This window comes from Paramisgurnus dabryanus, chromosome 9 (genome assembly GCF_030506205.2).
Source record: "Paramisgurnus dabryanus chromosome 9, PD_genome_1.1, whole genome shotgun sequence".
Taxonomy (NCBI): domain Eukaryota; kingdom Metazoa; phylum Chordata; class Actinopteri; order Cypriniformes; family Cobitidae; genus Paramisgurnus; species Paramisgurnus dabryanus.
In genome coordinates this window covers 25,303,714-25,326,299 of record NC_133345.1, presented here as the reverse complement: position 1 = coordinate 25,326,299, position 22,586 = coordinate 25,303,714, and the positions used below count along the sequence as shown (strand labels likewise).

At 38.3% G+C, this 22,586-nt stretch overlaps 1 protein-coding gene across 1 annotated transcript; it reads left to right on the top strand.

The window, feature by feature from the left end:
* The first annotated feature begins 6,372 nt into the window (after window positions 1-6,372).
* n4bp1 (nedd4 binding protein 1) lies at window positions 6,373-18,664 on the top strand. The gene is made up of 7 exons (XM_065283293.2): window positions 6,373-6,907; window positions 8,972-10,518; window positions 14,879-15,009; window positions 15,104-15,200; window positions 15,466-15,573; window positions 17,067-17,168; window positions 17,263-18,664. The coding sequence occupies exons 1-7, from the start codon at window positions 6,599-6,601 to the stop codon at window positions 17,567-17,569; spliced, it is 2,601 nt and encodes an 866-aa protein (XP_065139365.1). The 5' UTR covers window positions 6,373-6,598; the 3' UTR covers window positions 17,570-18,664.
* The last annotated feature ends 3,922 nt before the right edge of the window (window positions 18,665-22,586 follow it).

Sequence of the window (22,586 nt, the reverse complement as noted above, 5' to 3'; positions counted from 1 at the left end):
GTGCTGAAAGCATTCTTTTGAAATTTTGGCCCATATTGATAGGATAGCATCTTGCAGTTGATGGAGATTTGTGGGATGCACATCCAGGGCACGAAGCTCCCATTCCACCACATCCCAAAGATGCTCTATTGGGTTGAGATCTGGTGACTGTGGGGGCCATTTTAGTACAGTGAACTCATTGTCATGTTCAAGAAACCAGTTTGAAATTATTTGAGCTTTATGACATGGTGCATTATCCTGCTGGAAGTAGCCATCAGAGGATGGGTACATGGTGGTTATAAAGAGATGGACATGGTCAAAAACAATGCTCAGGTAGGCCGTGGCATTTAAACGATGCCCAATTGACACTAAGGGGCCTAAAGTGTGCCAAGAAAACATCCCCCACACCATTACACCACCACCAGCAGCCTGCACAGTGGTAACAAGGCATGATGGATCCATGTTCTCATTCGGTTAACGCCAAATTCTGACTACCATTTGAATGTCTCAACAGAAATCGAGACTCATCAGACCAGGCCTAATTTTTCCAGTCTTCAACTGTCCATTTTGGGTGAGCTTGTGCAAATTGTAGCCTCTTTCTCCTATTTGTAGTGGAGATGAGTGGTATCCGTTGGAGTCTTCTGCTGTTGCAGCCCATCCGCCTCAAGGTTGGGTCTGTTGTGGCTTCACAAATGCTTTGTTGCATACCTCGGTTGTAACGAGTGGTTTTTCAGTCAAAGTTGCTCTTCTATCAGCTTAATTGAATTAGGCCCATTCTCCTCTGACCTTTAGCATCAACAAGGCATTTTTGCCCACAGGACTGCTGCATACTGGATGTTTTTCCCTTTTCACACCATTCTTTGTAAACCCTAGAAATGGTTGTGCATGAAAATCCCAGTAACTGAGCAGATTGTGAAATACTCAGACCATGCCACGCTCAAAATTACATAATTAACTTTCCCATTCTGACATTCAGTTTGGAGTTCACGAGATTGTCTTGACCAGGACCACACCCCTAAATGCATTGAAGCAACTGCCATGTGATTGGTTGATTAGATAATTGGATTAATGAGAAATTGAACAGGTGTTCCTCATAATCCTTTAGGTGAGTGTATGACAAGATAAATTCTACCGCATGGCATCACTTCCTTGCCAGCTTTCCTTTTATATCTCATAAAGAGCAGCAGGTGTCTTTGCCATCTATAAGAGAAACTGTGAAGTCACCGCCCACCCCCTCTTTTTCTCACACACGTTGGGGTAAGAAATCAAGTGGAGGTGATCAGAATAAATGACTGCATGTATATGTATGTGAAAAGTAAAAACTGCTATTTTTCTGTTTTAATTTTTCATAGTCACTTTTATTCTCAGAGCACGTGAGACGCGGTCAGATTCAGATTAGCATGAGCTTGATTCCTATGATTAATAGCTGATGCAACCGTTGACCTGCTCTGTGCACAGCTGTGGCCCAAGCCTGGCCAATCAGAGTCTAAGTGGACCATGTGTTCAGGGTCAAAACAGCCCGAAGCCCAGCAAAAGAAAGACTACCTCTCTACCATAGCTCTTTAGCTTCAGAGCCAGACAGAGACAAAGCTCAATTGGTAGGCACTAGGAACGCCCAAGCAATTGCAGGTATAATGCCCAATTTACAACAGTGAATGTAACACCACTAATCTTTGGATCTGTTTGACTTTGTTGGATTGCATTAACCCTCTTCTGTTTATGTTTGCTTTGGTAATTTAGTAGAATTTTGGAAAGAAGATTTGGCGAATACATTAGTCCTCTTTTGCCTTTTACTTAAGGAAGAGAGATGCAGTGAGAGACTGCTGGCAGGCAGATCTGTTTCGTAATGTGCATGAGAGGGATTGGGAACAAGCATGGGCGGAAATCCCGGGGGGGTCGGGGGGGACAGGACCCCCCCTATCTGAGGGTTGTCCCCCCTAAATTATCATTAGAATATGTGTATTGAAAATAATTTAATGATTTATAATACTTAAACTAGTTGTGTAAGAAGTGAAACAATACAAATGCAAACGGAGCAACAACAAAAAAACGTTTTAAATATTTGGATTCCCCCTCCCTTGCCTCACAGTGGTTTGGTCCACTGCCCACGCCCCTTTTACCTCACCACCACACATTCCGGTGGTAGAGAAGTGTACGGAGCCGACGCGTTAATAAGCTATATACAATACAACGTTTCCCATCACTTATCAGTTTATCCTCATATGTTTTAAAACTGGACTATTTTGACATATAAACATGAACATATTTCGTTTTCTGAGAACAGAAGCAGATAAACGATCAAGAAAACATTTTTATGCATTCATGCAGAGGTGAGGCAGAGCTGAAAGTAACAAATTACATTTACTCACCTTGCTGTAACTGAGTTTTTTGTGTACTTTTACTTTGAGTAGTTTTTAAAATCTGTACTTTACTTTTACTTAAGTATGTTTAAAGTATTGTTGGTTACTTCGCTACATGTTAAATCATATCCGTTACTGAGTAAAAATAAATAAAAAAGTAAGGTGATAAAGACGCGCCACGGTCGGATGATTGATTGATGGGCGGGGGAACGCGCAAAAAGAACCATGGAGAGGGACGAGACAGGCGCAGGCTAATGCAGACCCTCAATTCAATTCTTACGAAAGAAACCCCTGGCCATTGACGCAAAGCGATTGTTTCATTCAGGTAGGGTTCATGCTCTTGAGTACGGAGTTTGAGAATTGCCGACCGTGTTTAACCGCTAATTTGCACGATGCATTTTTAATACATGCGCATTATCTTCCGAGGTCTAGCAGCTTCGCGTCAAGTCAAACAACTTGAGAACGTCCTCGAGAATGCGCAGATCATTAGACATTGCAGAGAGAGAGAGAGCGCGAGAGAGATAGATTGAAAGACATCAGGTACACAGGTCTGGGAGCTAATAAACGTGTAAAGGATGTATAGTGTATAGCCATGGCACTCATCTCATTATATGTTCATTTATGTATATAGTTTAATAACAATGTATGTTACCAGCAATACATCAATTACAACCTTCATATAATGATTGTATTTACTAGCTGCTGACCTCATATTATTTTTGCTTCAAAAGTGCATAACTCACCTGTAAAAATCATTAAATAATTCCATAAATGTTTCTTAGTTATAAAAAGCTTTTTATTTTATTAACATTTGTTATTGCACTTTAATTGTAGAGATGTTTACAATTAAAAACATAGTTTGAGATGTATATATCCTTCCTTTGTGAACTATACTAGAAACCTCTCCCCGCTGTAAAAAAGTAACTCTTAAAATTAAAATGACTTTTTACTTGAGTAGATTTTTAGACCAGTAACTTTACTTTTACTTAAGTAAAATATTATTAAAGTAACTTTACTATTACTTAAGTAGAAAATTGTATTACTCTTTTCACCTCTGCATTCATATGTATTAAAATTAAATTTGCGTCCGTTCATAGAGAAAGAGAAACGTTTTCTATCTGTACCCATTTCCTTGCAAGTACAATTTTGCCTGTATTATTGGTGTCCCCTTCAAAAATTGTTCTTGAAAAATTTTATGTTTATTGTCCCCCCCAACATTTAGATGAGATTTTCGCCCCTGGGAACAAGGCTTGAATAGGTGTGTGTATGTGTGCGCGCGCTCGTGCGTGTATACAGGAAGCATTTGACTGGCATGGAGTTTAAACAATGTGAATCTCAAGTAATACTTGCTCGTGTAATCATTTATGCCATTCTTCTCCAAGACTACGTCTGACATATTTCAACTGCTTATGCGGATAGGAGGACAGACAGCAGTCAGAAATATTACACTTACATTTCCCATTGGATGGACACACTTTCATCTACTGTTCAACACTGCATCTCCTCTCGGTGAACTTTAATAAAAACTGTATTCCCCTGATCTGTACGTCTGAACTCCAAATAATGAAACATATCGATCTGTGAATTGCATCTCGCTCGATTGACACACTGCAGCTGAAAGAGAGCACAGTGTGGCTCGTACTGCATGCACGCAAAGCGAGAGAGAGATTGCGCCATCTAGTGGTTATAATACAAACACCCGTGCTAGGTGATAAGCAGTTTAGTGTGGCATATGTTAAATATTTAAATGTGTGGCTATGGGATAATACTGATGACTTGTGAACTAAAAACAACTTTGTACCCATGCCACGCAAATAATAACTACTTAACAATATATTTATTTACCACATAAGTTTATTTACCACACACTTACCACATAAGTAAATGCACATTTTCAATATTTTCATATAATTTAAATGAAGTGAATTGGAGCAACGTGCAATAAAGATAGAAGTATATTGTATGGTAGCTGCTCTGTAAAAAATACTGTCTAGGACTAGGACACAATTGCTTTTCAGTGTTCAGTAATGCAGTATTCAGACTAAGGTTGTTTGCTAGAAAGTGCCCCATTGGGCTGTTCATGTCGCCTTCAACAGGATCCACTACTGTTGTTTAAATAGACCAGCCAGGCTTGACCTTCTTCTTAATTTATAATGTTTGCATATTGGATTTTTATCTAAATACAAAAAAAATATTAAAAAAACATCAAATATTTTAATAAAAGGACAAAAAACATAGAGATATAGGAGATGTGTAGATTTTGCACATAAAAGTGTGTGTGCGTGCGTGCATGCGTGCATGCAAGCGTGTGTGCATTCGTGCGTGCATGCATGTGAATGCATGTGAACTTTTTTGCTGTGTGAATATTTCTCATCTCTTTGCTATAAAGAAAGTGCTCTGCTGCTAAGGCCCTCGATGGATAACAGGCTGTTGTCGTGAATAGCTGCTGCTTCTGCTCTTTATATGGCAAATCTGATGGCCTTGCACCCTTACAACAGTCTAGCTTTTGTTCTAGTTCCTCTTCAGTCGCTCTCTCCCCTGTGCAAATACAGTGCCCACGCACTTCCTGTCCCTGAGAGATTTAAAGAAAAAAAAGTACTTCTTTTGATGCATAAGCTTCAATTGTATCATGAAACTCAGGTGTTCAAGTTTCATGTCAGCTTTGTCAGCACACATTATGCTACATGTGAAAATGCACAGATCGACACAAACACGTGCAATCAAAGTAAACTTTAAAAAAGGTGTTTTTTTCATAAATATTTAATAATTCTTATGGGGTTACACTCTTAAAAATTGTCAATATTGTTCCTTAAAAAACCTGTAACATCCAAAGAAACATTCTCTTTCAGAAAAGATTCTTAGGCTATATAACCTTTGCCGAATAAAATGTTCTGTGACATTGCTGTAGGGAACCTTTATTTTTTTAAGAGTGTATGCCAGTACCAACAGTTGGGGTTAAGTGAGATGGGATAAATTGGATACTTGTGAACTTATTTAAAAGTGTTAGTGAAGGATGGCATTCAGCATTCATACATCTTAAAAACAGTGACATATTTATAGAAAGTCTACCACTTTACCTTCTGTCAATCCGTCCCTCAAAGTCAGGTTTTTTTTGCAAAGGGATGACAGTGAGAATAACAGGTATCTGTGTCTGATAAATGCGTGGCCAATATATAATGTGGAGGAGGTTGTATAACTATTTGTTGGTATCTGAAAAGGCCTCCGAGAGAATTTCGAGAATTTCCTAGCAAAGTTGACAATGCCTTTGGGCATTCAGATTGAGGCGTTTTTAGGCCGAACTTTGTAACTATACAGATCTATGTAATACATGAACAAACAGCTAAATAACCCATTATATGAAAAGAAAACATGAAATCGTATTATTTGACCCTCTGAAACGTATACTGATAGTGGTTGGGGGGGGGGTGATTGGATAAAAGTCGGCGATAATTCTCAAGTGTCGTAATCAGCACTGCTGTTGCTGCTTGTGACGCAGCAAGAACTGACCGGTGGATGACATCAAAGTACCGCGGGAGCATTGCGATAGTAGTTTCCTCTGTATGATTTCTTGATCGCTCTCGCGGGATTTTGATGTTATCTGCCTCGGTTCTTGTGGGGCCACATGAAGTCGAAAAGCCTGTATCAGGCATTGGTTTTATCAGCGTATGAGGTCAAAGGGACAAATAAATTAGGCTCGAAACAGTTGGCAACCCTACGTAATGCTAATGTGGCCCGGGATGAAATTGAGTTTGACACCCCTGCTAGATAGACAGACAGATACTGTTTCTACAAATTAAATTGTACAATTTAAATCGTAAAGAATAACACAATTTATTTCGTTAACCACCACAGGCATATCAGTGATTACGATGATTGGATAATTATTCCTCTGTTAACGTATAAAAATGTTTCATTGCAGTTTTACAGCAGTAACCCTAGAAACTAGATTGTGTTATGGTAGCTATGGTTACCACTTTCGACAAACACTTATCTTTCATCAAAGCGTGACATCTGTAAACGTCGTCGTCTCTTGATGACGTCTGAGGGGGTTTCCGGGTGCGACGGGTCCAGATGTAGGCTAGCAGGCTAACCGAGAGTAACGTCAAAACAGAGATAACTTACTACAGCGGTACTTATAAACGTGAGGGAAGAAGAGACGCAAACATGAAGGGAGTAAATGATTCGTTTCACACGGAGTAATTTAATAAGAGACGTTGCCGTGATCTACATTAATCGTTATAACGTTAGCTAAAAATAAAATGTCAACAACGCGGCCCCTTCTCGGCATGAAGCGAATCACCGATGATACCTGCACGGACCCTCCCGGAGGCAGGCAGTCTCCCACAGCCAGCAAAACACAGCCCGAGTCACTCACCGTAGACGAGTTTGCGGTACATGAGGACAAACAAACAGAACTCAGATGCACGAAACCGAGAGTCGAGCAGGTTTTCCAAGTGTCGTTTACTATTATTGGGTTGTTGGATCACACTGGAGCCCACGGAAGTAAGGCTTCAAGGCAGATATGGCTCCAGCTGAAGGGGGATAAGGAGGATGTTTCAAAAGCAAAGGTAGGTACATTAAGCAGATGCTTTTATCCAAAGCGACTTAACGTTAACATTTTGTTATAAGAGTCAACAATACGTTTAGTCTACTAAGTTAAGCTATGTTTACAAGTGGGAACGAGTGAGAAATTCAAAACGTTTATACGTAAACAAGTTAAAGAAAACTTTTTGAAAAAAATAATCAGAAATGAAAATAACAATCTTTAATTTATTTAGAGATTTGCAGTGTAATATCTACATGTCAGACTGACCTCGGTTGTCTGCCATATGTTTATGTATTTAAAGTGAAAACAAACGTTTATAACATTATTTAACGGTTTGATTAATACTTTATTTACGTTGTGTTATTACAACAAGTGCGTTGTCACGCACTTAAAATGTAATCACGAGATTATTTTGACGTCACTTGGGAAACATTTACCAAAAATATCCCTTTGTCCCGATTTGCATACGAAATTAGAATCGGCACCAGTATATGTATGCTCTCTAGCTTTACTTTAAAATGTAGTATATACTTACACTATGCACTAAAATTATGTACTATTTTTGATGTAGATAAGAAGGCAAATTTGGACATAGCATATGTACACATGATGTCATGATCCATGCTAACTGTTTATGTTTGTTATTATTGTACCATACTTCTTTTAGTATGGTACAATACTGTATATATTCTGTATACTTGTAAATGTTTAGTAAACACTGGTTACCACGACAAAAAGCACACGTTCCCTAATCAGCATGACATGCCATTGTCCCCAGTTCTATTAAGGAAATTCTAACCAATACTGCCAGTAAATGTGGAATATCCTCAATGTACTCAAAGTACTGACACAGAAACATCAATCAGTGGATGTGTTTCACCACAACATGCCACTTCCTCTTTGTCTTATACATATTTTTAATGTTCATTTCTACTGTTGGCCTTCACATGTGTCAGTAGTATGACAGTATTATCATAAAATGCTACATTTAATTATGTCCATAAATGTTATGTATAAATCTGGTATATTCGGGTACATTAGGACCTTTTTTGACAGTCATCTAAATGTCAAAAAAGCCTCCAAGTATACTTCATTCTATATTTACTGGCTTACACTGAAGTGAAACTCTTTAGTTTAATGTCTGACTTTTATGTCTGACTGGCTAGAGTCAAACAACAAGGGGTTAAAGAGTTTCTCTACTCTTTTGAATTCCAGATAAAACCTTTATCTGCTTTTCATTTAATCTGTGTCACAAATGTTCTCATGGGTCTTTAACATGGGCCAAGTCTGCTTAGTCAGGACAAAACGGGAGGCCCCCAGTATATTTCACTTTCGGTTTTAGTTACTACTACACAGAGTAGTGGCTTTTGACCTTATGTCATTACTGGTACTGCATATGAGTATTTCTTTTACCGTAACCCGTGTGCTGAGATCAAAGAAAAAATGTTGTGGAAGAACGGTCCACCCCATTCACAGGGGTTCCTGTGTTGTTTTTCAGCTTACGATCTTCGGTTGTAGCCCTAAAGAGAGAGAAAAAAATCGAGTTTAGTTGTTTCCCAATCTCAGGCAGTTACACAATTGAATCATCTGTTTTTAATATGTAGATTGTAGTACTCGCTTTTTTAGTAAATTGTGTGTTTGCTCATTTCACAAGCCAATAACTCGGACATAATGTTTTCTTTAACTTGCACCGAATGCCTTGGCATTGCAAAAGTGGTTTTGGCATGTAACAGTCTGTATATGGGTGTGGTGTCATACATGCAGTTGTTATTAAAGCTATATACACAATTTATCAGTATGATATTGAGCAAATGGAATGCCCCTTGAAAGAGCTATCTGTACATAATGTACTATGTCAACAGATGATGCAGCAGTTTATCATGTTTTCATCTAAGTTAATCTCAATTCATTAATCTTAATAGTGTAAAATAAATACTCAATTATATGTGCACGCTGGTTTCTGTTGAGCATATCAGTTCTGCTCTTGATGCTTGTGTTCTGATGCCACACAGCTGCTTATAGGGGTAAAGTCATGTTTTTTGTTATTTCGCAACTAATGTGTTGTAATGTGTTTTTTTTTTTGTAGGAATATGTGAAAGGCCTCTGTGATCCGGAGCTGCAAAAGGAAGAGCGTTACCCTGTGGACATGCACTGCATTTTTGCTGGTGCTCGTGGACTTTTTCTGGACCGGTTGCTGAGAGACACAAGCGCGGAGGTTCAAGTGTTGGAACCAGGCCGTCTGAAATTGATCGGTTGTGCGGAAGCCGTTGTCATGGCTCAAAGTCGCGTTCAGCAATTTGTGGCTCTTTTTCACGAGAAGCGCAGCTTGCCCGCTGATAGAGAACCTTTGGTTAAGCGTGCATTTAAGACTTTCGTTGAAGACCGGGCTGATATATATGCTATGGAGCTGCTCTTGCTACCAAGTGCCCTCAAAGAGGAGCTCCTGGGGTTGGCCCAAAGCCCTACCCAGTCTATAACTATCATCAACATAGAGCAGGACCGTTCGCAGACCAGCACACCTGTAACGGACCTTTCCAACCGCATCCTGGACACCACTTTTGAGGACAAGTCCGCAGGTACTGCAACCACTTCCGACATCTTGACTGGTCTCAACGGACGACCCTGCAACAAGCGTCGATGCTCTGAAAATGAGCAGAGGGACACTAAGAGACAGTTTTCGCTGGAGAGAAGAGAGGAAGAACAGTTGGAGGAGCGACAACTGGAGCCCAGCCAGATTAGGGCTGTTACACCCGCAAAGGCAATCCAGGGTGCAGTGGGTCTGAACTCTAGTGAGGTAACGAATGAAGGTGAGGTGGTGAGCCCGGAGACTAACTTGCGCTGCCTGGTGAACTTTTTCAGAACCATGGGCTACCAGCAGGAGGTGGTGGAGCGTGTGGTGCGGGAGACGGGACAGACGGAAGACACCTTTTTGCTACTGGAACGGATTGTGGAAGAGACCCAAAGGACCCAGAACACGCAGGGAGCCCAGCGTACTTCTCGCACGCCCGACCCTTCTCCCTCTACTAACGCCTCCTCCACCTCCACCTGTGCTAGACTCAAAGAGAAGGAGCGAGTGCAGATGCGAGCTCTCTCAGAGATCAAATGCAAAGAAAACATTAGGCCACCCAGTAGTAACGGCATAGGTCAGAGGAACCAGGCAAGCAATGCGCCACTCACTTCCACGACTCTGAAAAGAAACAATGCAGTGCAGAATGACGTGTGTAGTGAAGTAATCGTCATCGACGATGATGACGACTTCACAGAGGTAGAAAGGAAGCCACGAATCACGCAACTAGATAAAAAGTCAGAGTCGAGATTTGATTATTTGCCGCGGGGTAGCTCTCAAACCATGGTTCCTGTGCGGACGGAGACCGTGACCACTCTCCGCAGTTCCTCTCAAGGCCCTCCTCTCCGGAACAACGACAATCGACCAGGCTGCTCCTACCAGACTCTTCCAGTAAGGGCACCTTTACCTCGGTCCGAAGTGCTTAGCACCCCTAAACCAGCACCGCTTACTGGCATGTCTCGTTTTCAGCAATCCTTGAGAACCCCTTACAGACTAGTCTTACAGAATGAACCAGGCTGTCCTGATCTGCGGCACATCATCATCGATGGCAGCAATGTGGCAATGGCGTAAGTCTTCATACATTTGTGTCATTGTTTTACCCAAACTTGGTTTTGGAGAGCCGGTGTCTCCGATTTACTTAAGGGTCAGTGACAAAAACTGTTTGGCAAGATGAGAAATTCAAAAATCTTTTTTTTTTACTTGTTTTAAAAGCAAGCATCAGGTTCATTTCAATGCACAGTGTATTTATGTTCATTTTATGCAAGAAAAAATTACATTTGCACCATTTTTATAAAGTTAAGACTGAATAGACCTGAAAATGTCAAATGGTGTAAGCACGAATTGCGCCAAAGAATGAGAAATTTAAAATCATTTTAAATTATCATTTTATTAGTTATTTATAAATGTAATTATAATGCGTTTTGTAATATTTGTCCTGACATATGCTGAAAACACCTCTGTTTTCTAAACAATAAAATAAATAAATAAAATGTATGTTAAAAAAATCATATTGCACTAACCTAGATGATTATATTATATTTTATTCCACCTTTTTATGAATATATTTATATTTTAATTTAAAAAAATACTAGTTACACCAATTGACATTTTTGCAATTATCCCCCAGATATTCTTTCAAAATTAAATGAAACCAGAAATTTTAGACTTGGTCCTCAAAAAAGAGAATGTATGCAGGTAATCTGCAAATTTATTCTGAAATTTGAACCCTTTTATATTTAATTGAACCATACGGACACAAAATAATTAATGTCACGTCATTGACCCAAAAGCATAATTTACTCTAAGATAAAAAAATCTTGTTCTCATGTTGGCCAAAAAGCATGAGTTTATTATTTTTGTGGAACAGAGATTTTTTTTTGCCAGTCAGACAAAAGGTTTCATAAAAGTAGTCCATACCACTTCAAAGGCCATGTGATTCCTGTGTGAGGATCTGACTGAATTTCAATTTTTGAAGTTTTTTTTTAAGAAGATTTTGAAATAGTTATACTAGCTTCTTTCATTGTACTTTATGGCACTTAAAGCCACCACATGCCTTTAATGTTTAGAAAAGTACAAGGTGAATTGGAAAAAGTAATAACATTTTTGCATTACACATTTTCTTTAATAAAAGGCTTATGCCATCTAACTGTTAATATGAATAGACAAGGTTCTTGAAATCTTGAAGGAGTGTGAATTTGTTGATGTTTTGGAGTGTTGTTAAAGGTTAAAGTAGTTCACTTCCAGTAAGCTCTGAGAGTGTTTGTGAACTCTAGTGTGTAAGTGTTTGTGTATAAAAACCTAAAACCAGGTGCACCCCCCCACTTCCTTTTTGCATCGCTGCATCTCTCCCACACACCCCTTTGTCCCTTCGCCCTACAAGGCAACTCTATGGGTCTCTCCCCTCATCAGCCCCTGTGTATGCCCTTTAGTTGCTTACTGGAGGTGACTGTAGTTCTTAGAAGCCCTTGTATGGAAACTAAGGTGTGAGGAAAAACATCATTTAGGACCCTGTTTTACTCACTGGTGAGGTTTAACAGGATAGTGAAGAGTATCGTGGGATAAGGTGTAACGTAGGAGTTATTTAAAAACGAAAACCCTTTCTCACCAGCATAAACACGTAGGCATATCTAGAAAGATGTGAAACATGAGTTTTTAAGAAATGTTTCTGCTCAGTCAAATATGAAAGGTAGTGTAACGAAGGTTGTCCTCTTTAAACAAAAAAAGAGAGCAGTGGGATGCTGCAGAGTTCTTGTACCTTGACTAATTCCTTTATGTAGAGCCTTGAACTGTCAGTCCATCACATGCTTAACCAGTCTTGATGACAAGAGCTCACAAAGGGTTGCTCAAGGCTGATTTGTATGCTTTCATGACAGTCAGACGATCTGAATCTGCAGGTGAAATCCTGTTGCCATAGCAGCCCAAATATGTAGTTACCAAAAACAGCTACCGCAGCATGCAGGGCAGATCTTGATGGTTAAAGTGTTAACGTCATTGTGGAAGAGCTGTAGTACAGTTACACCTTCACCTACTGCTTACAGAGCTTTGGCTAAAATAATGCTGCATTGCAATAGCACAAAATAGCATATGATTAATATTGTTGTTGTTTGTTGTTATTGTAATAGCTGCAACTCGTAACTTTTTGGTTGGGAAATAAGTAATAATCAGTTATTGCATGCTTATAATATTATTGATTTATATTTTTAGATGATGGGCATGTTTTTTTAACCCATGTTAGGTACCGTGAAGTAGGGCTGGACGGTGACCAAACTTCTTATCTTGGTCGTTTTTTTGGGGGGGGGGGTGAATTACAGTATGCGATAAATATCTATGGGGGTTTTTCTACAAAAAAAATGTATACGCAAGTCAAAGCCTTATTGAGATGTCACAATCACCTTTATCAATAAAGTGTGTGATGAAAATAAAAATAAAGAGATAGTGTTTTTCTCGCTGTTTTATAATATACAGCTGCACAACATGCGAGCTGGTTGGAAGCTTATATCTAACCTAAGTGTACATTTCTGACAAAGCATCTGTTGCAGAGGAGGATCATATCGGACTATACCTTTATAGATGGTATAGTCTCTATCAAAACTCAATATACTGCCCAGCCCTACCATAAAGTACCCTGCACTTATGTTTCAAACAGAGATGGTGATAAAACATATAACAACCTAAACAGTCATGACTTTGTCTTATGGTACATTCACACGGTGCATTGACGCTTCTCATTTACTTTGAATGGGTGACGTCATGTGTTGTCAAACTGAATTATGTATCCATCGGCGTCATGTCACTTGTGCTGCTTGCAGCAGAAGTTGAACATTTCTTAACTTTTCAAGCGCCTACGCAGGCGTATAAACATTTCTCAACTTTTCAAGCACCAACTCAGGCGTTTGCCAATCAGATTGCCTTATGCAAATAACCTAGTAGAGGTGCTAGCTAATTATGTTTATGCAAGACTAGAGAATAGAGAAGCATAGAAATGGAGGGCAGCCGTCATTGTAGGGCAGCCACTAATGACGATGTTTATATAATATAACTTATATATCGACTAATTTATCAATTAATCGATTATTCTAAACGAATAATAGACAACCAAAATATAAAATACAATCAAACATTCCTAAATGTTCTTTTAATATCACTAGTTTTGTTTTTTCTGGGATTTTGTCATCTATCTCAGGTGGTGGAGGTTTTGGAAGGTCAGCTTTCTCAGTGTTTACTAGCACAGTTTTGTGTTCATTCAAGACATAGGGTTGATCTTACTCGCCATCAGCTCTAGACGTCAGGATCTACTATCTACTACCTAAATCTATCACTGCAAGATAATCAGGTTAGAACGAAGACATGCCGGATAAGATCTTAATACGGATGAGTTAGAGGTGAACCACAGGGGTTTTCATTTGGTGCTTTTGTCAAAAATTCAAGGGAGAAATGAAAGGTTTTTTTGCATATTTAGCAATTTACATTTCCAGACTGGGAAAGTTATTTTACTTTTACGTCAGCGGTAGTGGATTTAGTAAGGCTTCCTGTTTAAAATAACTTTCTCTCGTAGAGGGAACTTCCCCATGACCCCTTCGCGGTGCAGTTTTGTGTCTGTGTGGACGGGTGGGTGTGTGTATATGGGTGAACATCTGTATGGTTGTGTCATTGTGTCTGATCGTTTTGAATGGATGAAGATGTGCATCTATTTTTACACCCTTGTGCGTCAGTTCTGTGTCTAGGCTTGTCAAAGGTAAAAGGAAGTAAACGGCGACTTCGTTTCTCAAACCGATTTGCATGCGTAATAGACTTTATCTCTTAATCCGGGTCGTGGTGTAGATGCATTGTGGTTTTGAATTCAGCTTCCTGATTACACGCATTGATATTTGAGAGGGGAACTTTTGTTTATAGCTATTTATTTGAGATTGAATCATTGTGTTTGATAGTGTCTGGATTTAAATATATTCATGTATATAATACTCAAGGTTGTGTTATTGACATCACTATTAGACATGAAAAGTGGTATCAGCCCCCTATATTTATATCAGGTTGCTCAACGCAAAAAAATTTGTTCAGTGGTTCAGGTTTTCACTTGCCCTGCCAAAATTTTAACTGGCCCCAATAAAAAAATGTCAGTGTCACATATTTAATCATTCAAAAGTCAAATATAATTGTATACATATACAACGGACATATTCCAATGAAAAAAGGCTCCCAACTTTTCTGCTTTACCTGTAAACTGACAGCAAATTATGCAAAATATTGCATAGTTTCTTTTGTCGTGTTTAACCAAGTAAATGTCTGCTTCCAAGATTTTAAATAATATGCATTGATGAAAATATATTTTAGTGACCGAGGGTAAAGCACTGGCCCGACAATACTTTTTTTTAACTGTTAACCACTAAACTGACAATGATCATCAAGCTCCTTGTTTGTCTTCCCCAGGCATGGACTAAATCGAGTCTTTTCTTGTCGAGGGATCGCCATTGCCGTGGAGGCCTTTTGGCGCAGAGGTCACAGAGAAATCACGGTCTTTGTACCTCAATGGAGACAGAAAAGAGACCCCAACATTACCGGTAGATCCACTAAACTATTATCCTCCCAAAATAATAAAGTTTGCATGATTATATGTTTGTATTTATTTAAACAATATTTTTTCATATTTTACAGAACAACACTTTCTGACCCAGCTGGAAAACTTGCGACTTCTTTCTTTCACCCCTTCTAGAGAAGTGTGTGGGCAGAGGATTTCCTCTCACGATGACAGGTACGAGATCCAACATCTGCTTGAACAAAAGTGCTACCTAATGCTTGTCTGAATCATTACCACACAACATAAAATTTAGTAGCTTGTGGCTCTGTGTCTTTGCATACAGAATTTCAATAACAAATACTCAGACGCTGATTCAGTCTATTTATTAAAGAGAGGCTGTACTAAAATAAAACGATCCCTGGACAAATCTTGTGTGCATTTTCTTTGTATTTTCTGTAATCTCTGTGTTTAAAGGGCTTGAATGAACTCTCTTTTACAGGTTTCTGCTTCATTTAGCCGAAAAGACAGGAGGTGTCATTGTCACCAATGACAATCTGAGGGATTTTGTAAACCAGTCAGATGTGTGGAGGAGGATCATCCAGGAGAGGTTAATTGTATATCTTTATTATGTTACAGAGCAATTTCAGAGCTTTTAATTCAACTCTTGTTAAGGGTAATATGTGTAATTTATGCGCACCAAACTGTTGCCATCTGTTTATCTGATTGGCTTGATTAGCCCCAAGACTGACATAACTTTATTGACTCAAACAATGGCTTGAGGTTGAAGGGCAAAGCAGTCTTTTTGAGGGGAAAACCTAATTTTTGGTGCTGCTAGAAATTTCTGTATTTTAAAGGGACATTCCACTTTTTTTGAAAATATGCTCATTTTCCAGCTCCCCTAGAGTTAAACATTTGATTTTTACAGTTTTGGAATCCATTCAGCTGATCTTCGGGTCTGGCGCTGGCACTTTTAGCATAACTTAGCACAATCCATTGAATCTGATTAGACCATTAGCATCGCGCTAAAAATTAACCAAAGAGTTTGGATATTTTTCCTATTTAAAACTTGACTCTTCTGCAGTTACATCATGTACTAAGACCGACAGAAAATTAAAAGTTGAGATTTTCTATGCAGATATGGCTAGGAACTATGCTCTCAAATGGGTGTAATTTTCAGTGTTTTTGCTGATAGTCCCCTTGGTTCCTTTGGTGTTGGTTCCCTCTATGTGTTTCTTATAGCGTTTTTATCACGTTATGTTTATAATTTATTTAGAATAAAAAAATACTGAAATAGCAATAATATCACAATTTTTTTATATTTCATAATTTTTTTAGTTTTCTATTATTTCTTTTCATCTCCTTATATCTTAGCTTATGTCTTCTTCCTGTTTGTTCTAAAATTATTATGTTTACATACTTAATAAATATATAAATATAGCCCACACTCACAATCTAAAGTGTTATTTATATATAAACAGGCCTTTTTAATTTGTGTGTAAACATAATACTTTTATAATAGTTTTAGAACAAACACGTAGGCTATAAATATAAGGAGGAAATAATAGAAAACAAGACAATGATGAAATATTTAATAATCGTTATTACATACAATTACAATACATTATATTATTGCTTTATATGTACTTTAGTGATTCAGACTGTAAAAATAATTTATTTAGCAAAAAAGAACAATTCATATACATTACAAACATGCATATCAGTAGCCAAGCCATTTAAACTTTTTATTTATCTAAAAAATAAACGTAACGTGATTAAAACGCTAAAAGAAACATTGCACTAAAGGGAAACATAGTGGAATCAGACTTCAACAGAACACCTGATCCGTAACAATCACGGTTTAATGCTAAAACACTTCTCACTGCTACTGCGGAGATATCACTTTCTGCAACCAGTTTGGCTCTGCCCACAAAAACCGTCATCAATGTTTGCAAACACGAAAGTGGTCTATAGTTCCTAGCCATATCTGCCTAGAAAATCGCAACTTTTCCTCTTTTTTTTTTTTGTTGGACTTAGCACACATAAATGTGTAAATAGTTTAAATAGCACCTAATTGTAGAGCTAATTGTATGTTTTTTCCAGACTCTTGCAGTTTACCTTTGTAGAAGATCTCTTTATGATCCCAGACGATCCACTTGGAAAGCATGGACCTCATTTAGATGAGTTCTTGCTTAAAGATAACCGGTGAGTCCAAAAATACACCCATTTTTAGTGGTGGTCCTTAGTGGTATATAAATATCTGTCTATAACTTAAAAAAACCTTTCTGACTCCTCACAGAGGCAGCCCCCTAACACCCCCTCTAAGGACAGAGCTTCGGGCAACTCCATCGCTTTTCGGCCAAGCACCGCAATCAACACCACATCCCTCCTCTCCCTCCCACTGGCCCCATTCTGGCCCTCCTGACTGGCATCTTCCTCGTCCGTCCCCCTCTCCACCTCCACAGCGGTCGCCCTCAGAAACCACAGAGCTTAAGAATAAATTGTACGATATCTTTCCTGACCAAAAGCAGCGAATTGATCGTATCCTCAGCGACAACCCATACATGAGGGACCTGAATGCACTCTCGGGACTCTTGCTGGGATAATGCACATGCACCCAAAGTACAGTTTCGTCCATGTGAGCAAACAACTGTGTAAGTGCATGAAGATCACATGGATTATAAGAGACCACCTGGATGATAAAGAGCTGCTACAAGCATTTATTTGTTTAAGGGACTTTTTCATCAATCATTAACCTTAAGATATCTGGGGCCCTCAAGTACGACCTTAAGCACAAAAAACCTTTGTTGAGATTTATGTGGGAGCTTTAAGTACGCGAGATTGTACAGTCCGAATGGCATATATTCGATGTAAATATTTATCTTTACAGAAATCTTTATTCTAAAAGGTGTTCCAGCTATACAGTTGTTTTGAACTGGCTTCGCTGAAATTACTGCTGAAGGAAATTTTATTTGCATTTTTATATATAATTGTGCGTTCTGCAAATTTATTTTGTTGTAAATATCGACATAATTGAGCCGAATTAGTGCTAATATCCAGTCATTTAAAGTGCCATGTTGTCTGCTTACAGGATGAAATCACCACACTCTGTTCTAATTTTAGTTCCCGTTTATGGTGATGTTAGTAAGAAACCTGTATTCCTGTTTTCTTCTAAGAATCCCTGGAGACATCCTCTGAGTCACTCAATAGATTACAAAAGATTTGTCAAAAGTTTCCAGATTACTAAGTAACCTGGCACTCCCCGTCCACTTCACAAGTTGCGCAAGCCACCAACCAAAAATAGCAAATGGCTGAGTGGTCAGTGATGTAAACCTTTGTCCCAGTTATTACCATCAGAGGGCACTAATGGGTATATCAGCCCTTTACTGTTTAAAACTGAGGGCATGAACAAAATACAATGCACTTTCAGTCATTTTTAAACTATAAAAGCATTTTATTATATTACACTAAGGTGAAAATATAGTACGATACTTTTAAGTGTCTTTTCACTATCTCTCTGACAATGTGTAGCGTTGAGTTTTGTGAATTGGTATTCAGTTTTTGGGGGTGAAAATTGAACCGTTAATCGCATGGAAGCATCACAAGCTCAGCAGGCACTGTGGGTATCTCACAGTATGGCTGCTATAAGATTTAGCTTTTTCTGGAAGGCAGTGTTCAATAAAGGCCATTATGTGTTCTGATCTGTGGTCTGCATTTTCTTGCATACTGAAGACATTTTTAGCATATGTATTTTTTTCTTAGGACACTTTATATTGAATTGTATTGTTTATTTTTAACAGTGTACTGAAACTGCACATTCATGGAGTTGTTCCCCATCTATGACAGTAGGGGGCGCCATGCCCTCATACAAGTCCAAAACTCAATTCTTTCCAAGCATGTCCATTCAGAGTCGTCATTGTCACAGATATGATTGATACTTCAGGTTAGATGCTTTGAATGTTGTCATATATGTTGCCTTTTGCATGCAATAATCTTGTACGTTTTAAAACCCCTTTTTATTTTATGTAAAGTTAGGGTAACTGTCAAAGCTAAGAAACAACCAGACTTAGAAAAACAGTTTTGGTAGTGTTACAACAGGGGTGTCCCAGTCCTTGCTTTGTGACCTCACACTTGGCTTAGGTTCCCTGATGTTAAGTGAGATGAGATTGGATCTTGCCTGTTTATTTAAGCACTTTGAACTGAATGTAAAAGCGATCTGTTACAATATTAATAGTTTGGGGCAGTATTTTTCTTATAAATCTACTAATGCTTCAGACTCTATGAAAGATCAGGGTTCACACGGGTCCTTGAAATCCTTGAAAGTTTGTGAATCTGGGGTAAAACATTCAAGGCCCTAGGAAGTTTTTGAAAAATACATACCCTAACCATATGTGAATGTTGATTCATAACAAAATTATTTTTTGCATAGTTTTGTTTGAAAAATGAAAACGTTTTGGGTAACATATGCAACTGTTGTTCCCCAAGAAGGGAACGAGGCACTGCGTCTCCTTTGCCATACTTCCTGCGTCCCTGTAACTCCGTCTTTGGCAATATTTCAGATAGCGAAATACTTCCTGGCTCCCACATCACCCTGTCTTTGTTGTTAAGCCTCACCATTGGTTGAATTTGATATACACATTCAGACGCACTTACCTTTGGAGGCGTCCCCAAAGTGTCACCACAGTGACGCAGCGCAAGTTCCCTCAAAAGGGAACTGTTACAATATATCTTTAAAGTTAACACAACGTTACCTTGCTCTCACTTGAAATGTGTCCCCACATTTAGTCCTAGAATTTGAGGGTATTGGACCTGGAAAGTCCTTGAATGGTTCTTGAATTTGAAGTTAACTAAGCTGTGGGAACTCTGAAAGATAAGTCTTATAGTATTTATAAATTCTGCAGATTGTCCATGTAAAAAACAAACTTATGTGCCATCTGTTGCCCTGTTCTGCTGCTCCTATTTCTGCTGAACAGGGCAATATAAAACTTGCTTTGTTTTTTCATCATAGGCAGACAGTTCAAATGCCAACAACATTCCAGAAAAGCTCCGCATTCTCGGGAACAGAATTTCTCCTCCCACCAAATTTCCCCAATTGCTTACTTCCTGAACCCTACTAACAGTTTTCCTTAATAACCACCCCTCTCTCCTGTTGACTGCATGGTTTTCTTACATAACTAGTCCAATGAATCTGTTCCATTCTTATGTATCCATGAGGGGTTTAAGCTATTCAGCAACAATATAAACACTCATGTCTGCTGAGATTACCAGTGACTACTTAATAATTAACATGCCGATTAAAAGATCTTTACTTTAAACTGCAGGACTAGGTGAACAGAAGCTCAGAAGTAATATGCAGCAAATCATTTATAAGTCTCACAAGTATGCATGGAAACATTTTGTTCTGGTTGACCTCACTGAATAAGAGGCATTGTTAGCATAAATTTTTATTAGTTGGAAGGCTGTGGAGATTTGGGGAATGTGGATAATATTAGTTTCTGAGGAAAACATCAAAGTCCAGATAGTTGTGGGGATGGATTTCATCCAAACTATGCAAATAGAAACTGCAAGAGAAAATGTTCCCTGAAAATGTAAAGAGGCAGTTTTATCTCTAGTATAGTAGCAAATGCGTGATCACTTTATTTAAATGTTTGCATCGTCCAGATTAACTCAACTCAACACAAATACACATAACAATCACAAGTACACTCAGAAATACATTTTTATATAATGTAATGGAGAAATAACTGGATTTGAGAGTTTGCTGAGACCTGCAGACTTGTGATGTACATTGTGAAACTGAGAGGCTCTGGAATGGGCTGTACTGAGGGAGAAAGGAAAAACTGACTATGTGACTACATGCTGTTTTGAATTCTCAGTATGGCACACTGGTTGCTTCTTTACTAAGGGAGGGGCCACTCCCATCTCTCCATCTGCTGCAGAGCTGTAAACAATGATGTCATTTCCTTTCAGTGGCTGAGTTGGCAAATTTGGAGGCACACAGACTAATTTACAGTCAAGGTTTACTCACTTTTATTTCTGTTTCATTTTACAATACTTTATATGTGTGAAAATTCTCAGCTTGTAAATAGTTGCCTTTGATGTATCTATAACAAATGACTCATAAGTAGTCAATTAGTGTGGATCTGCCGGTGATCTGACATTTCATCCTACTGACACACTTAAAGAGGTATGTCTGCTCTACAGTCATACACAAAAATGTCACTTTGTTAATAACTGCGTAGTTAGCAGTTCTTGTGGCTTATCTCATCCATGAGAAAGTTTTAGCATTATAAGCAGACAGGTTGTTTTCCAGCTTCTTTGCATGTAACACTCTTATTTATTATCAGCACAAGTTTTAAACAGTTAAGGTTAATACAGTGGTTATCTCTGATAAAGACAAGACTGCTTATGTGCTTCTAGTCATAGTAAATGCTGACAGAGACATGGAAAAAATAAGTGTATATATATTTATAAATAATCTGTAACTATATTACAAACATTATATTTATGCTTTTTTCAGATGCTTTTAAGCAGAGGTGCCCAAACTAGGGCCCGCAATGACCTTTAATTTGGCCAGTCATGGCATGTGAGATAAGGAAAAAAGATAAACGTCATTGAAGTTCATATTTCTAATTAAACATTTTTTAAAATTTAACATTTTTTGTTTGATTTCTACATTACAAAAATGTAAATTAAATGCAAGGAATTAAAGTGAATACTTTTTTAATGTACATGCAAACTTGAAGATATATAGCATGCATCACCAAACTCAACGAACTCGGGTACTAGGGCTAGTAATGGAGAGGTCGAGGCAGTGGCACACAGACAAAAGGAAATTTAAAAATGATTGGCAAAATAATTTCTTTTTTTTACAACAGTTTCCTTTGAAAATAAACTGCATTAGTTAGGCATAAACAGAGTAATGTTTGCTTATTTATTTTTTAAATATTAGAAAACTATACTGCCCTACAAAGGCTAGGGCAGTAACTACGCAAACACTGAAATCGAGAAAAATGCCCTAAAAGTTTTTTACACCAGCCAGTCAAACATGTTATTGCAATTTTGGCACACACGTTTCTCTGAAATGGGACAAAATTTAACCAGGAGACTTTTTCACAAGACAAAACAGATCTCACAAAGGCCATTTCAACTCAATTTTGTCCAAATGCGTAGTTACTGCGCTTTGGCTTTGTAGGGCAGTATAAATGAGGAGAATTAGGGCAATTTTAATTTAATATAACACAGCAATATTTACTTTTAGCCCACGACCCTCAGGTTTGTTTTTTTCACCTTGGTAGGAAAAGGTTTGGGCACCCCTGCTTTTAAGTGACTTACACTGCATTGCAAGGTATATATTATCTGTTCGCTGGAATCGACAAACTTTGCCCTGCTATTGCAATGCTCTACCACTGAGCTACAGGAACACAACTATAGGCAATACAACAAAAAAACATCCCAAAAACAGCAGTTAGTTGTGCATATGTCTAATATTATTTATTATTTATTTATAAAGCCATGTAATTAAGATAAATAGGATTAAAAATGGAAATTGGGTAACATTTTAACAATGCCCCCTGAATTAATTATAGCTAGCAGTTATAAGAAATAAGTATGTAAACATTT

Coding starts and splice junctions, on each gene's coding strand:
- n4bp1 (XM_065283293.2), top strand. CDS start 6,599: ATGTCAACAACGCGGCCCCTTCTCGGCATGAAGCGAATCACCGATGAT. Junction 15,010..15,103: donor AAGAGACCCCAACATTACCG/GTAGATCCACTA, acceptor CATATTTTACAG/AACAACACTTTCTGACCCAG. Junction 17,169..17,262: donor TTCTTGCTTAAAGATAACCG/GTGAGTCCAAAA, acceptor GACTCCTCACAG/AGGCAGCCCCCTAACACCCC.